This window comes from Gymnogyps californianus, chromosome 3 (genome assembly GCF_018139145.2).
Source record: "Gymnogyps californianus isolate 813 chromosome 3, ASM1813914v2, whole genome shotgun sequence".
Classification (NCBI taxonomy): Eukaryota; Metazoa; Chordata; class Aves; order Accipitriformes; family Cathartidae; genus Gymnogyps; species Gymnogyps californianus.
In genome coordinates, this window is record NC_059473.1 from 94947058 (window position 1) to 94964940 (window position 17883).

At 37.2% G+C, this 17883-nt stretch overlaps 1 protein-coding gene across 3 annotated transcripts in view; it reads right to left on the reverse strand.

The window, feature by feature from the left end:
• SMAP1 (small ArfGAP 1) overlaps positions 1 to 17883 on the reverse strand; it is a 105102-nt gene that overhangs the window by 24773 nt on the left and 62446 nt on the right. For all 3 annotated transcript variants that reach the window (XM_050894100.1, XM_050894099.1, XM_050894097.1), the window contains one exon: positions 2977 to 3061. In XM_050894100.1, coding sequence (XP_050750057.1) covers positions 2977 to 3061 — 85 coding nt within the window. The remainder of the gene's footprint in view (positions 1 to 2976; positions 3062 to 17883) is intronic.

Consider the following 17883-nt stretch of genomic DNA (forward strand, 5'->3'; position numbering starts at 1 on the left):
TTGGATCATCAAAAAGTGAATATCCAAACAGCATCTCAATAACCCCCTGAACAGGAACTTGAGGGAACCACATGAATCTATTTTAAAAGGCTCAGAAGAAATACAAACATGATAGTACAGTCACTGAAGATATTATGCCTATTCTGCTATTACAAGATTTAAAGGTACAATTTGCCTAGGCATATTATCTTGAAAATTCGTAAAGAAAAACAAAAACCAGTTTATTTTTAGAAAATTATCTTGTTTAGCTACAATTTTCACTGGGTAAGTCCTATCTCACAGGATGTTTACCTTCTGATGAGGTCGCTATTACAAACCCAACTGAGACAAAAAGAGGAATGACCCAAACGTTAACCCCATACCCAAAGCTAGCACTGAGGCTTACTCAAGAAAATACTTTGCAAGAAGCTGGGCTGTTTTGAAAGCCAAAATTATTCTAGCATGAATTGTGATCCATTAAAATTACTTAATCTGCTATCACAAGCAATTCTGATCTGCCCTAGTAAAAGCTACTACTGTTCTTCATTTGCAGAAATGAAGTCCTAAGAGAATGACTCCTCATTAGAAACGTGTCCACTCAGTAAAAAGAATGAGCTATGCAATCATATCCATTTTAATATTGTTTGATATGACATATCAAACATTTTAATCAGCAGTGCGCCGCTGCAGCAACAAAGGCAAATGGGATTCTGGCTGCATCCGCAGGGGCATTACTAGCTGAGACCGAGACATGATCACCCTACTCTACTCAGCGCTTGTCAGGCCGCACCTGGAGTCTGTGCACAGTTCTGGTCCCCGCAATTCAAGAAAGACACGGACAGACTGGAGAGGGTCCAAAGGAGGGCCACGAAGATGGTGAAAGGGCTGGAGAACCTGTCCTATGAGGAAAGACTGAAGGAGTTAGGTCTTTTCTCTCTGGAGAAGAGAAGGCTCACGGGGGATCTCATCCCAGTATGCCAGTACTTAAAAGGCAGCTACAAAGAGTACAGAGGCTCTCTCTTCACAAGGAGCCACACGGACAAGACAAGGGGCAATGGGTACAAGTTGTACCAGGAGAGGTTTCATCTCGACATAAGAAAGAAGTTTTTTGCAGTGAGATCAATTACTGGAACAACCTCCCCATGGATGTAGTAGAGTCCCCATCACTGGAGGTTTTCAAGACGCAATCGGACAGGATGCTAGATAATCTCATCTAGGCTCCCCTTCCCATAGGCTGGACCAGATGGTCTTTCAAGGTCCCTTCCAACCTGGGCTATTCCATGGTTCTATGATATATTGGGTTGAAGTGATCTTTCTTTTAATACTATCTGAAGTAGTCTACTGCAGGCATTAACTAAAAGACAACTCTCCAAATGAAATATGCAGGTCTGCTCTCATTAACGCATCTCATTTGGAGCTCAGTGGATTCCAAGTGCTACTAGCTTATTACACTGCCTTTCAATTTGTTACTGAAAAGATCTTTAAACACTCCCTCCTCTAAAATTATGGGGTTTTAACATACAAATTATAAACTTTGCCCTTTGTATATCTCACTGAAGAAGCACAGCTGTTGAACACCAATTATAATATTCTATTGCATATGACATCTCAAGTTAGCCTATGTAATCTGAGTTCATTATCATATCATAAAACAGTGTTACCAAGATTCTTTTCAAATCATGACTAAAAGGATACAGAAGCCTAGCAATCTCAGAACCACATATTGATTAAATTTTAGTTCTTAATTAGGTTGTTGGTCTGCTAAAGGAAAATAAAGGAGAATCAGCTTTCCATCAAGTCTAAATTACCTTTTTTTTTTTTAATAGGTTCATTCTACATCCATAATCTAACTTCTACTGTGTTAATTAAGATTTGCTTGCCTATGGTAGCAGATTACTTGGAATGAGATATGGACCAGAAAACATACATAACCGGTACAAAAACAGCATTTTACAGCTACTCTACATCCAGAGGGAAAATAACATACATTTTGAATGACAGTGTGAATTCTAAAACAGAGATGATGTTTATTGTTTTGTTGCAACATTATTCATACCTTAAAACCGAAAATTAAAAAACAACAGAAAATTTTTCTACAAAGCCAAGTTTCTAGAATAATTACATTTAACAGACTTATCAGCCTCGTCCAATATCCTGTAAAAATTATGTAGAAATTTAAGAATAACCATTATATTGATATAAATTGAATACTCTTAATATCCACTCACAACTCCTAGAAAATTTTCCTAACACTGAACAAAAAAAGGAAATAAAAATAGTTACTGTAATATTTCATTCTTCCAGTGCCATTTTAAGATTCTATCAAATGGAAAAAACACACTTACAGTAACACTAGATAAATGAAAGACAGATTTTATGAATATGGCCTTCAACAAGCAGAGAAAAAGCATAAAACCACAACAGTATAGCCAGACAGTGCAAATGAAATGATTCAGGTCCAAACTGGTTTATTTACAAGACAAATACAGTTACCTGCCAGTCAGAAAACAAAAAGGTATATTAGATAAAAATGAATGATAGTCACAGTCAGTACACAACACTGAAATGCCCAATGGATTAAGTTTTACAAAACACTAGTCAGCTGCAGTCAGACAGTTTACTGTTCTTTTAACTAATACAGGAATTTTATAATATAAGGTATTTTACAGATAGACAATTCAGATGACCTCAGCATTTTCATTAAGAAGTACACTTGTACCATAAACACTGAAACACCACAGTCCACAAGCCCTTTGAAGATCACTTTGATAACTTCCCCTTCCCACAGGAGCTCATTACTTTCCTTAGCAAAACACAAGTATTGATATACCCAGATCCCTATGGCATTTTCCTTTATAGTTTCAAATTCATAGACTCAATCTTACGGTTTTCAAATTCATCTATCAGTAAGCACAGAGAAAATAAAAGTATATCTATTAAAATATGAAACGGCGTATCTGTGTTTGATTTAAAAACAGGTAATTATGTATTGCTTACCAAGTCCTAAAAGGTCAATAGTGGGTTCTGATGACTTTTTTGGACTTGCTTTAGCTTCTGATTGCTGATCCTCTCTCTTCTGTGGCTTTAACGGAAAAAAAACAAACACAAGTAACCTTTCTGAAAAAGACACAGTGCTTAAAAAAATTCTCATTAAAGATGCTGCTCCAGTATCCAAAGTAAAAGGCCTTTTCTGTATTTGTTTATCATAATGAATTTCATTTGTAGTGAAGTAAGTTGCAGTTATGGTCATAAGGGACATGGCACATGACCGTAAAAAATTATCCTTATACCTTCACTGGTATGTAATCAATTTTTAAATAAATCTAAGTTCCACGATAGGTTAAAAATAAGCTGAAATCTTAAACTGAACCACTGCATATCATGCACTAGGCAAAAAACTGTCTATAATTCGATTTATTGACTAATTTCAGCATTCAAACTATACAGTTCTGCAGCATTAAAGAGAAAAATCTTCAAGTTTTTAAAAGCTTAAATTTAAAAATTAGAAGCAGACTAATGACTTTATTTAGCCTTCCTGAAAAGAGCATCTACAGAACATGCAGACTTTATAGATACTAAGCACTGATCGACACAATCTGTGTTCATGATCTTTTCTTTGTAAGCCTGAAGGCAAATAACAGCATTCTTCTCCTTTGGAAAAGAGAACTCCTAGTCTTTTCTTGCCTAGAGACTTCAAAATGTAAGATGGTATTGACATGAAATTTGATTATGAAAATTACTTCATAAATCTGTTTATAGTTCTTCTCATACTAGTATCAGGCTGATCACCGGAATCCATCAAAACTTCAATTTTTAAATGAATACAAACTGGTTTATAGTAGTGACATGACAAATGCGTTCTCTTGCATGCATTTAATATGCATTTACTCCATACTTATCACAAAAACATGAAGTGGATTGGTTGATCAATGAGTAGAGCACTGTCAGGCTGGGCACTGGGCTGACACCAACAGAATCTGCTTCACTCCCACCTTTATCACCCCCGTAACGTGGCTTTGACAGAGTCACCGAGGCTCCTGAGGTTGCTGAAGTCATTAAATCTCAGTATTTAGTATTAGGAGAACTTTATAGTTCAACACATAGGTATAAAGTTCTCCTTATTTGGGTAATCCTTTACTTTCCTCTCCTGCAAACTGGAGATAAAGAGTAACGAGCCTGGTGTTTGTAAAGAGTAATGAGGAAACTCAAGAGTATTCAAAGATGGCCCAAGTGAACAGAAACCTATCATACTACTGACACTCCTCTTACGCGAGCAAGCCCCCAGTGAAAACCTCCAGGAAAGAGTTGAACTTCATTTCTGCAGCTACAGGGAACAGGTATCTTCACACTCAAACTGATCCTTGCTGATCTCTCAGAGAAATACTTGCTTCCTCTTGCCAAAAATCCTTATGTTGACTTTACATATCTTGTTCAAGACCAAAATTGTTTGGGAAACCACCTGCTAGAAAAACATTCCATGGATTCCCTGATTCTATATTGTATTACAACTTCCATCTTTGAGTATGTGATCTGAAGAATAGCACACTGATTCCAAATGCTACTCAATATTGCAGAGAAAAAAACCCTTGTATTTGGTATGAGAAAAAGTATGTTTTTTGAAAGCAAATTTTTGCATATCAAGAATTTTTTAAAAGTGACCACTCAAAATAAAGTTTTCTACAACTGACCATACCTCCGTAAATATGCCATAAAATTTAAATTATTATGAACATCAATCAGAATTAACAGTAAGTATTTCAGAACAGAATTTATTATAAAAATTAGCACATTTGGTTCTTCTCCAACTCTGTAAGGAATATCACGGGTCACAGAAGCTGTAAAAAGAAGCGTTTCTGACATGTTGCTTGACCTCATGAAACTGACTTTTTTTTGCTTAAACAGTTTAACAATTCTGAATATAGAACAACTTCTTTAAACGGAAAAGCAAAACTGTTAGAACTATATTAAATGTGCAATTTTTCATTACTCCAGATTAGATTTATGATAACTACCTAAAAGCACAAGTTTGAAATAAATTAAAGCTTGACAGGGTTGATTTAGAATGCAAACTTTTCACAGAAATCAAAACACTTTTGCATACATTAGTAAGAACTAAACAGATAGAGTTCAAATAGCACTCTCTTTTATTTAGTACTTATTACTGTAGCAAATTAATCTCATTACCTGAACTAAAAATTTAAAAATATAGAAGGAATAATCTACTTAGGTCCTCTACTTTGTCAAATGAACATTTTCAGTAATTATTAAATGCATATTTCTGTTTCATCACTCTCTAAATAAGAAAGGCAATGAAGATACAAGGTATAAAAATATGAATTTCTATAAAAATAAGATCCTTTAAGATACCCTTTTCCAATATCATTACTGTATTTCTTGATCAGCAGTTTCTTTCCCATTTTGCTCCCTTGCCAGTACGTAAACTAATAGGCCTTAAGGTTACTTCATAGTAATTACTTTAAGAAAGACTGCAAAAATTATTTTCAAGCTTGTTAGTACAGCAAATATTTCTAGACATTAATACTGCATTCGTTTCCTCGATGGAGATTTTCTCCTTAAAGCACTATTCAGCTCCTTTACAGCTACACAGTTTTCACCAACACACTAACCTTCAGTCTGAAAAATGGAAAAAAAGCTATTAGTCATCTAACAATTTACCAATACTTCATCTGTACAATAGTGGTCACACAAAGCAATATTCAGCAGCTATCTGGAACAAAAAAACCCTTCCTCTTAGCCTTAATTTTACCTGCAATACTATGTTGTTCCCCCCATTCTCTCACCATAACAAACACCAGTTGCTGGAATTTCCTATCCTTCTGTCTGAGATTTCAAACAATTTTAAAATTTGGTATACCTTTATTTCTGGTGAAGATATTTCATGCCACATATGAGGGCTTTTGTGCAAATTCAGAAGACACTTGTTTGGTGCTTAAGGTCTGCCATGATTCAGAGATGGACAGGGACTTCTCTAAAGTCACCTACACTTAGGTATAAATTAAGTAAGGTTGGCACTAACAGGAAGAGTGAGAACAAGAAACTTGCATGCACGCAATTATTCTTAATTTAAGAATACCTAAATAACCCCCTTTTACCATGCTGTTTCTTAAGACAGTCTTGTTCTCTCTTTGGCCCCATGGATTTTGGGCTACCTGAATGTACTGTGGTCCACTTGAAGAAAGTATAATGAAAAGCAATACCTTACTAAAGCGTTCTTTAGTAGAGATCATGCCATATTTCTGGGTCTGGAGCAGAGGACCTCCAGAGGTCCCTTCCAGCTTATATAATTCTGGCGTAAACAAGGTGTTGAAACTTTCAGAAAAGAACAAAAAGGGAAGTCACACTGGAGCCACTTGAAAATTTTATTCCAAATCATAAAGAGAAATGTGATGTTTAATTTCTTTTTAGTCGTTTTGTTCCAACAGGACTCACACATGACTAAGCTTTTTGTAGAGAGTGGTCTTTTGAGATGTTAAAGCTAACTATTGCACACAGTGAGCACAGAATGTGCAACAGGCAAAAACGTGCATAACAAGGCAGCAACACTTCTTAAACTTAACGTTTAATTTAGTGTAGTGCTTTATCTAAAAATTACCACATTTTGTAGAGGTGCAATATAGCATGACAAATGCTTGGGAATCCTGCTGCACTAAGATTCATCTCAGTTTCTATTACTAGTCTGCTTGACTCCCACAGCAATTATTTTTAAGTATTGACACCAGTACTAGATAAACTATTCTTTGTCGAGTCCTTTGGAAAAAGGCTGCATATAAACACGAGACTAAGCAGCACTAAATAAACTAAAAATGGCATTAAAAATCCGCTATGAAAAAGCCAAGTAGAAGGGAACAGGTACACAATTTTGTGCATTTATTTTCAAGTGGAGCCTTCAAGGTTACGGGGGCTACTATTTTTTTTACAACATTCAAGGTTGGCTTAGCAATATACGTGGTTTTATTAAGTGAGGTATGTGGTTATAACAATTCCTAGATATATGTACTTCGGGTCGTATATTAACAGCTTCTCATTCAAAATCATCTTTATGGTACTAGTACATTCTTCTAAAACACTGTCCTCAGAAACAGCAGAGCATCAAAACATCTTTGATATGCAGGCCTTACATTGCCATTTTTCACAGTTGTCACTAATGGCTACTACACTATTCTTCAAGGTTGTTCTCACGTTGGAGTATCTATTGAAAGCAAGCAATGTCCTCTGCCTTAAATTATTCTGAGACTACTAAACACAGTTTATTTGCAAATATCACTGAAAGAAACTGAGGCCAGAACAAGCTTCTAGGAAGTCAATTCTTTTGCATCCTCCACATGATCAACTTATTATCTAGCATGACTTAGAATTTTCTGCCTTAAGAAAAACTGAGCCCCTGTTTTGAAAAGAGCCACAATAACCTTGTGTTATCCCTTGTTCAGCAGATATTAGGTACTTCTACCAACTTAAGGAGGCAAATAAAAAATTAACCTTGCAACCTCTTACAAATATTTTCACCTATAAAGCACATCTCTTCAGTAGCGGAGCAGGGACACACTCGTTATTCAGATCCAGTATGAGCATCATAAATTTTTGCAATCACATAGATGACAGGTAACTGGGATACAGTAACCCTTTATTGTTTTTCTTCCAATGCTGTCCTTTTAACCTTTTACTTAAGTATATTCTTTTGTCACTCCTATCTTCAAGGGCAAGAAGGAAGATCCAGGCAACTACCGGCTACTCAATCTCACCTCGATACCTAGGAAGGTGATGGAACAACTAATCCTGGAAACCATTTCCAGGCACATGAAAGACAAGAAGGTGATTGGGAGGAACCAGCATGGCTTCACCAAGAGGAAGTCATGCTTGACCAACCCGATAACTTTCCACAATGTCATGACTGGCTTGGTAGACAAGGGGAGAGCAGTGTCTACCTTGACTTCAATAAGGATTTTGACACTGTCTCCCATAATATCCTCATAGAGAAGCTGATGAAGTATGGGCTAGATGAGCAGGCAGTGAGGTGGATTGAAAACTAACTGAATGGCCAGATCCAGAGGGTGGTGATTAGTCTAGCTGGAGGCCAGTGACTAGTGGTGTACGCCAGGGGTCAATACTGGGTCCAGTCCTGTTCAACATCTTCATTAATGATCAGGACGATGGGGCAGAGTGTACCCTCAGCAAGTTTGCAGGTGACGCAAAACTGGGAGGAGTGGCTGATCTGCCAGAAGGTTGTGCTGCCATCCAGAGAGACCTCAGCAGGTTGGAGAAATGGGCTGAGAGGAATCTCATGCAGTTCAGCAAGGGGAAGTACAAAGTCCTGCTCCTGGGTAGGAGCAACCCCAGGCACCAGTACATGCTGGGGAACCACCAGCTGGAAAGCAGCTTTGCAAAAAGGGATCTGGAGGTCCTGGTGGACACCAAGTTGATGATGAACCAGTAATTTGCCCTTGCAGCTAAGAAGGCTAATGGTATCCCCTGTGCTGCATCAGGAAGATTATTTATTGCCAGCAGGTCGAGGGAGGTGATCCCTTCCCTCTTACTCAGCAGTGGTGAAGCCACACCTGGAGTGCTATGTCCAATTCTGGGTTCTGCAGCAGAAGAGAGACATGGACATACTGGAGCAAGTCCAGCGATGGGCCACAAAGATAATGAAGGCACTGGAGCATTTCTCATATGGGCTGAGACATCTGGTACGGTTCAGCCTAGAGAAGAGGGGTTGCATCAATGTATATAGATACATGAAGGGACGGAGTGCAAAAACTCCAGCCAGGCTCTTTTCAGCGGTGCCCAGTGACAGGACCAGAGGCAATGGGCACAAGCTGAAACACAGGTGGTTCCGTCTGAACATCAGGAAACACTTTTTCACTGTGAGGGTGACCGAGTACTGGCACAGGTTACCCAAGGAGGTTGTGGAGTCTCCCTCCTTGGAGATATTCAAAAGCTGTCTGGATATGGGCCTGGGCAACTTGCTCTAGGTGACGCCTGCTTGAGCAGGGAGCTGGACCAGACAACCTCCAGAGGTCCTTTCCAACCCCAACCATTTTGCGATTCTGTGATTCTCTCAAGTGACAGAGCACACAGAAATTGTCAGCTATTTTATTCACTCTTGGCAGACGTTTTTGCCAAGGCTGAAGGCCTTTCATACTTTCTGGCACCCTAAGAATCTCTTCATTTTCTCACTGGAAGGGGCTAAAGCTATCTTCTCTGGAATACTGTGATTTCTCAGGGGCTCATCCATCTTGGCTGGTGCAATGCCCAATGCATAGAAACACTGTTTCAGTTTGGTTTTGTAGTAACGAGCCCTTTCCTCTACGAGTAATCATTCCTCCTTACTGGATTTTGTCTCATCTGTATCTACCATAGCCTCTTCCTGAAGCTCTCTCAGAGATCATTTTAGTAGCAGCTCTTTAGATTGCTTCAGCAATTAAGTGCAAGTAAAAAATAATCAAGTACTACTGCAGGAGAGGTAACAATTGCTATGAGGATCCTCTGAGAGGCATGCCATGCTGATAGTATGGCAAGGTGAGTACTGAACCGGAGTCAAGAAAGAATGGACTAAGGTCAAGAGCAGTTTTTTTCTTCTATTGTCTGATCAGAACTTCTACTTTTTATTCTTCTGAAAAGACTGTGTGTGATACATAGAGGACTAATAAAAATGCTACTCCTTCATAAAATATCTGAATTTTGGCTTAATATTTAGAAGGTAGACTAATTACCAAAATATTAGATAATCACATGGATAACATTTCCTTAAGACCTGTGTTGACTGTATTTTATTAAAAGTATATAAGACAAACATATGTGGCTGTGTGCTAAAAATTGATAAAGGTGCTATCACAGAAACAATTCCCTCTTCAAGTTTCTACTCTCATTCAATTCTCTGTTTAGTATCCAGTGATGACTGACTCCCAATTTTATACCCCAATCAAGCTACATCTAAATCCTGCCTGCTGTACATCTACAATACAACAAAAACATAATGTGACATCATGGTACTAATACCTTATCCATAAGTAGTCTTAGGTAACAAGATTAATCATCTTTCAGTATCTAAAGAGCAAATATTTTAAAATAGTTAGGAACTTGCCATAACTTTACCTCTAACAAAATGAACAGTTGAGAAATTATGTCTACAGATAAGCAGCAGCATCTCTTTCCTATTTAAATAAAATGAAAATACAGAAATGAATATTTAGATCTTCACTTAATTTCCACACACTCTCACTGGAGTCAATTGGCTTGAAATTAGTGGATAGAACTATATATGCTGGCAATCTGCATATATCTCCACATTGCACCTTGGTCAACTTTAATGTTTTGTGCTAAGAAACCATCACAAACAAAATTCAAAAGCAGACAACTGTGGAGAAGATCAGGCCACCTGTAATTTATTACAATTTTAAAGCAAGCAAGTGCATAAGCCTGCTTTAATATTTTTATGTAATGTAAGTTTCTTAGACTCACATTGAGCTGATGCCTTCATTAGTGGAAGCTGCACCAGTCTGCTTGTAATTCATAAAGATACTGACTATGATTTAATCAATCTTGTTCATTTTCCTACCATTAGGAAATGGTAGGATTAATCACTTATCAACCTTGTTCATTTTCGTACCATTTCATCTCTAAGATTTTAAAGTAATTTCCAGTCCATCAGGTTTTGGTGGAAAAGTTACAAAAATTTGTACCAAAGTTTTTGAGTTTTATTTTGCTCAAATTCTGACTACATCCTTAAAGAACAGAAGAACATCGTTGTAGAAAACTTCCCAATTTACATAAAATGAGAAGGTTTTCCATTCCATCTTTAAAGACTATCTTTTAATTCAGCAACCTGCATTTAATGTTGCATTGCTGTGGTCCCCCCATTTATTCTTTCTTTACTTATTCTGTGCAACAACAAAAGTTATCTCAGGTTTAATTTGAAAAATAGGGTAAGAACACTAGCTTAGGCCAGGAAAAAAAAAAAAAAATTATTTGTCCCTACTAGGTCTCAATTTAAAAAATAAAGCTCAGTTTTATACAAACCAATATTACCTTTTATTGAACTCTCACAATGCATTGCTCTCAATATACCACTAGTAACACCATTCTAGTTCAATCTAATTTATGTGAAACACTTTTCTTGAGTTAAATGAAACCAAATAAATTAGCAAGTAACAGTGTTAATTACTCCATTCACACATTAAGTTATAGAGTTGATTTTACAGACTTGTTTCTTATATGTTCCTCTAAAGCAAATTATCTAGTAAATAAGGACGTTTCTTTGACAAGGACAAGAGAACTGATATCTACTTTATACCATATATTTTGCGAACTAATTGCCTGTATGAGTCTGGCTGGGATGGAGTTAACTTTCTTCATAGCAGCCGGTATGGTGCTACGTTTTGGATTTGTGGCTAAAACACTGTTGATAACACACTAGTGTTTTGGCTGTTGCTGAGTAGTGCTTGCACAGCATCAAGGCTTTTTCTTTTTCCCCACTCTACCTTCGCAGCAAGTAGGCTGGGAGTGAGTAAGAAGTTGGGAGGAGACATAGCTGGGACAGCTGACCTGAACTGATGGAAGGGATATTCCATACCATGTGATGTTGTGCCCTCTGAACTTCACCCCATCGACACATGCGTTATTGACGTAATACTTTTGATAACTGTATCATTTTAGTTTTGCTAGTTTTGCACAACCGTATTTCTCGTTTTGCTAATTAAGGCAAGCCAACCTCTGAGCACCTCGTTTAATAAATTCAAGGACTATATACGCACACACACACACACACACACACACACACACACAGAGCCAGCAATACTTCACCACTGTTGGTCCATTTTCTTCATAACCACCTTCTCTTCCCTTTCTCTAGCGTTCTATAGACTTTGCCAAGCAGGTACAAGGAGCACATTAGTCAAGTGAATCAACCTATATATGGAACTCACCCTACAAACCACAGTGAATTCCCAAGTTCTGTTTTCCCATTGAAGCTTAGCATACACAAGACTTAAAGCCCTGAATCTGAGCGTTATAGTTTTGCAGTAGACTCATCCAAAGGTAAACTTCCACTCCCTGGAACAGACAGCTATGTTTTCTCACAGAGACTTAGACAGCTAGTCTGCAGGAGATGGGATTGTGAAGAACATTAAGGAACACCTGAAGCATAAGTCACATACTGTAGGAAGTCCAGTGTCTCAGTCAGGCATTTCATGAGATTTTGTTCAGCCAGCTATTTTTGGAGATAACTATTAAATGAGTAATTCATTCTGCCTCAGAGAAAGAAAAATAATGAAAGCATTGCCAAGTCAATCCTCCTCCTTCCTCTGTACAAAGATTACAGTACAGCACATACAATGTTGTCTAAAAGGGATACAGTTATCTATGGGCAAGACAAAAAGGAGGGTCAGTACCACCATGACTGACAGTCACACACCTATATAAATTCACATACATAACAGGATGATATGAGGTCTGTTGCTGGTGTTACCGATGCTCCCTTTCTGCGAAACAACAGCTTGTCCTTCCCCGACTCTCAGCACTGTGCCCATACACCTGTCTGGCTACTAGGCGTAGAAGATGGGTAGAGGAAGTGGAAAGCTTTACACCAGCTTGCTTGGTTGACAGAACAGACAACATACATGAGGTCTTCTGATAAGTGTTAGACTTTGAAGGAGAAAAAAATAAGAATATTCACATCTAGCAGCAACTACATTGCTCGGCAGTTAACTCCATTCTCTTTTTTTAATTACGATAGCAAAATAGGAAAATAATCCAAGTTTGTGAAATGATTAAGGACACCACAATCCTTTCAGAACACTTTTTAATATAAGCATACACTCCAGAGCCTATGGTCAGTCTAAACTCTGCATTTATGGGCTACTCTTCTGCACATCCCTCTTCACCAGATTACTCTCCTCTGACAGAGGCAGCTGAGGGCATTTTGCACTGGAATTGACAATGGTGAAACAAACTTGTTTGGTAAGGCCTGGTTCAAAAGTGCCAGCACGCAGTGAAAATATTGTGGTTATTTTTCATTGTAAATGAGTGACTTTGGGAAAAAAGAATAATGTTAGGTAATTCAAGTTTCTATTTTCTGCTTCTGTAACCTTATGCGAATTATCTTCATATGTACAAACTTTAAGGGTTTAACAGTTCTAAAAGACATATGACACCCAATAGAAATGTAAACACCCCAAAATACTTTAAAAATAAGTGGAACTTTTGCTGAATTCACTACTACAAAATATTAATGTAAATAATTTAGCAGGTTTCAACACCAGCATTTAGGATTAACGTTGACCTTATTCTCATTTACATTACCTGAGAGCATTAGAAAGGGGAGCATACATGGTGCAAGACATAAGTCACCTGACTAATAGCTCTGGAGTAGAAAAACTCTCCAGTCAGAGTAGTCACAAGTTACTACTGTAAAAATCTCTCCTACTCTGAAGCAAGACATCAGTCACTGTCAAAAATCTGATCCATCAGCTATCCAGTCCAGTTATCTGCTTCTATTTTGTTTCATACTTTAACATTACACACAAAAAAATACTTCTCTGCACGTTTTCCTCAATTTTCTACTTCAATGAAGAATTCATATGAATCTAGAATTCAGTCTGTTTCATACATATCTGAATACCCATACATTTCTTATTTCTACACCCTACCTTAACTACAAGAAGCTTTATAAAAGCTGAAGATCCATCGAATAATTTAGTGAAAAGCACTTCTAACTTACTTAAAAGCAATTTCCAGTTTACTCACTAGAGCTCAGAGACGCTTCTATGGTTACTGAACCAAAGTCTTCCTTTGCTCTTATTAGATAGGAACTGTATGCCTTGTGCATAAAGTAACTGGATTCCTTCCCTCTTCATTACCTGCTTGCAATAAAATTTGCAAGACAGCATCAACATTTGAGAATTCTCATATGAGAAAATAATGTTAGTAATTTACTATAAGCTTGCAATAGGTTTGTAGATATGATTTTTCCTGACAGCTCATATACTTCTACTATAGAAGTTAATTTAGTCCATATCTATTTAAAGCATTACTAATGTAAGTATCCTAGAATTTTTAAAGAATGTTTTTACAGCTTTTGCATCTGACATATAAGTAAAAACTAATGCTTTCATAATATTGAATTTTAATCACATTAAAGATAAAACGTGTTATTCTGTTTACCCTCCTATAAGATACCAGCGTTTTTCTTCAGACTTGCAACTAAATATGAAGAAACTTAGAAATCAGACTAACTCTTCAAAACTTAGGATACTTTTAGCAAGTGATGAACTTCTATTTTGCCTAACTGGCAAAAAAGCCAGAAAACAAGTATACTATATTGAACCACAAGATATACTACAGTGGTATCATTATGAAGTTGTACAGACTACAGTGACTCTGCAAGCAAACTCTGATGCATTTCTAATCAAGAGAAAAAACTGCATGTCAACAACAAAAAAAAAGCTGCCACTCTTATTTATAAAACTAGAACTACCTCAAACAAACAGCTAACCCAAGGGGAAAATATAAGTTTATTATTTAAGAGTCTATTGTGATTATTCCAATGAATCGCTCTCAGACACTGAACTACTCGCAATGATGTAGGTAAGCTAACTTAAGGCATTTACACAAAGCAAACCAACAAAACCAAATTGCCTTTTTTTTTGTTGTTAAATAGGATTCTGTACACATGAAGGTCATTCAGTTGAAACACGCTACCGAAGGAAAACATTTTTAAGTAGTCCTTTATCTACATCTCCACTTTAAAAACCTGGGTATATGGATTTCATCAGATTTTCATAGTTAGGGCAAGGTACTTGTACAAGATACGTAAACATGTGTTATATCTTTAGTCATTTGAATTAAAAACTTCATGGCAGATCTAACAAGACAGCTGCACCGTAATCTTATTCCATTAATATAATTTTATCTAGGTCTAGGCTAATATGCTAATAATTTCTATGGAAAGTGGATTAAGACTATTCCTTTGTTAGTACTTATTGGCCACCCAGTACTACTATTTTATTTTAACTGAGTTTAAAACGTTAGCTCAGATCTCATTTACTTTAGTCAATGTATTCCAAGAAGGCTTAAAACCTTTCATGTCTCGTACTTAGCTGAATCAGTTTAGCTTCTTTCTAATGCATCAGATGTTCTCAGAGGCCCTTTTACCTTGCTCAAAACAAGGTATGCAACTGTAGAAGCACAATTTCCTAAAATGAAGTTGTCTTTCTTTTTATACTTACTGCTGAGATGACGGCAAAATATCAACGATTAAATCTTTCTCTTTAAATTCTTATATTCATGTATTAAATCTATATAACAACCACCATATTTGCAATACTAGTTGTATGCATTCATTTTCAAATATATTATGTTCTTAAAGCTGACAAGTTCAGAATAAGGTCTGAAAAAAGAGAGCAAGCTCTTTCTCCTAAGTTTGGCACTTGAAGAAAAGAGTCAAAAGATTGCAAGATGATTGGTAGGTAACAGTCACAACAAGAAGTAGGAACCTGAAGCCAAGCTAGAGATGGCAAGACTGCAGAGAAGGATAGGCACATAGTCTGAGTGCAGAGGTATCAAAGTTTTCTAGGGACTCTGGGGGCAAGGATTTGAGCAGAGTTTGATGCAGCTCTAAATCTTTGAAATGACTGCATTTGAGCCCAGAAGCAAGGACTTGTTTACAAGGACACAAAAGGCAGAGGGAAAAGCTGTTTATCAACCCTTTTCCTATTTTGTATTATCTTGTCATGGAACTTGATTTAGATAAAACACAAGCATTCTACTTTTAATCCAATAAAACCTGTTTTTTAAATCTTTTAGAAGAAATCGTTATGAAGTAGAAAATCTAGACAGATCCATCTTAAAGCTGTAGCTGATCCAGTGTCCCACTACGACATCTATAAATGGGATTAGGGTCATTGTGTTTTAATGCATCTCAGTTTGCAAGCTGTGAAATGCAATAAACATGGTTTGTATTTTTATAAGCTGTTTTAAATACATCTTCAGTTTTAGAACCACATATTATAGTTATATGAACTCAGCTTACATATTTCTACTCCATTTCTATTGAGCTCATTAGCCTGGGCAAGATTACAATAATGCAGCTATATTAGTTCCAGTTCCTCATTAAACTGTTTTCTTTTATAACTTTCCTTCTAAAAACCTTTTGAGTCATATATAATACAACATCAGTGTACCCAATCAGAACTAAGGGATATATATTTGTAATTCCTTCTTCATACATCGCCAGACAAGAATGAGCTATTTCAGGCACAGCAACTGACTGAGCTCATAGTGAAAAACCAATCCAATACAAGCATTGCTTTCCATCCCTATCTGTGAAGGTATGCTTTGCAATCTTTTCCTTAACTATAGCAAAAGTGCTTTTTTTTGCTGAAAAATGCTTAAGTTCATCCAATATCAAGACCCTACACCCTCAGCCAGTCACCAGCTCAGACCTTGGATCTTTCCAGATGCTGATATCCTACTCACTGGCTAGTCCAGCATGAAATTTGCTAGCTGTTACACACACGTGTGAGCACAATATGGGTGTCTCCAGTAGCTGGTCTTAGACATGCTGCCTTTGCAATAGTTCGCTTCTAGGTCCTGGTCTCTGCAGTTGCTGACCCTTAGGGTTCTTCAAACGTGCAGTCTGTTTCCAGTGCGCGACACCAACCTTTTATCCTATTTGTCTCGTAGTCCAATTTAAAGTTTGCTAGTATTCACACACACACACAGAAGAGACAACGCACTCAAACACAACATGGTTGCAAATAGAATTTGGCAAGAATATAGGATAGCCTGCAGTGATCAAGTGCGGGGCTCAGACAAGCATACTGCCCATCAACCTGCATATATGTGACTGCCCCTTTTTATCCCCTTCCCCCCTGCTTCCTCCTGCTTGTTCCACCCCAATCCACCTTGATTCTTCCATTTCCCTGCTTTTGGTCTGTCACCTAAACGTCCCATAATAAGCTTCATACAGTATTCTCTGCCCTATCCCTGAATTCTTTCTCTCTGCATCCCATAAGTCCTATAGCTTGGTATGCAATCACCCCTTACTTGCCTGGGGTTCCTGGGAGAGAATCTCTTTCCATGACCCACCTCACCACTCTCCTTTGATGGACCTAGGAGAAGCAGATCACTGTGCTCTGTTTTCACTCATTAGATTACTCCGGTTGTCCTCCCTATTGTTGTTCCTCTGATTCTTGCAGTCTTTATGTTTTAGTCACATAGTCTTACAGCATCACACTGAATATTGTTTCATATAAACCGCCTCTTTATTAGGACTTTTCCTAATAGAGTTCTGTTTCTTAAGTGTTAGACTGATACTCTGTACTGGCATCTTTTCTATCATTATGGCAAGCAGTACCGTACAAACACTTTATGAAGTCTAAGCGTACTATGTCTATAGAGATGCATTTTAAAAAAGCCTCTCAATTAGCTCCATGGACATTCAGTCCTGTCACTGACAGCTAATTAGACTGAAATAACCCCACAGGTTAATTTTTCTTACTTCTATATCAGCTTGTTGCTTTTCTTTTGCTGCTATAGAAGTTAGGCACAAATTGACGAGTACTTTATCATCCTCATATACAAGTACGTAATTCTGTTTCACAAATGCAGAACTTAGTAAGAGGGAGAATGTTTAATAAATACTTATGCATCATTAGCTGTTCATGTCTACGACCATTAGCTGTATTAGTTTCTTCTGCCAGTCAGGTTTTTTTTCCTCAGTTTTGTTCTCATTTCAAAGTTAACCAGTTTGAAACAATTACTTTAGAAGCTAATTAATTTTAACCTATCACATGCAATACCAAAATGGATTTCCCTTTACTTGAGTAAACTCCATTTTCTTTGTCTTCACCCTCCATATCATCGTAATCTTTAACACCAACTATCAAGAAG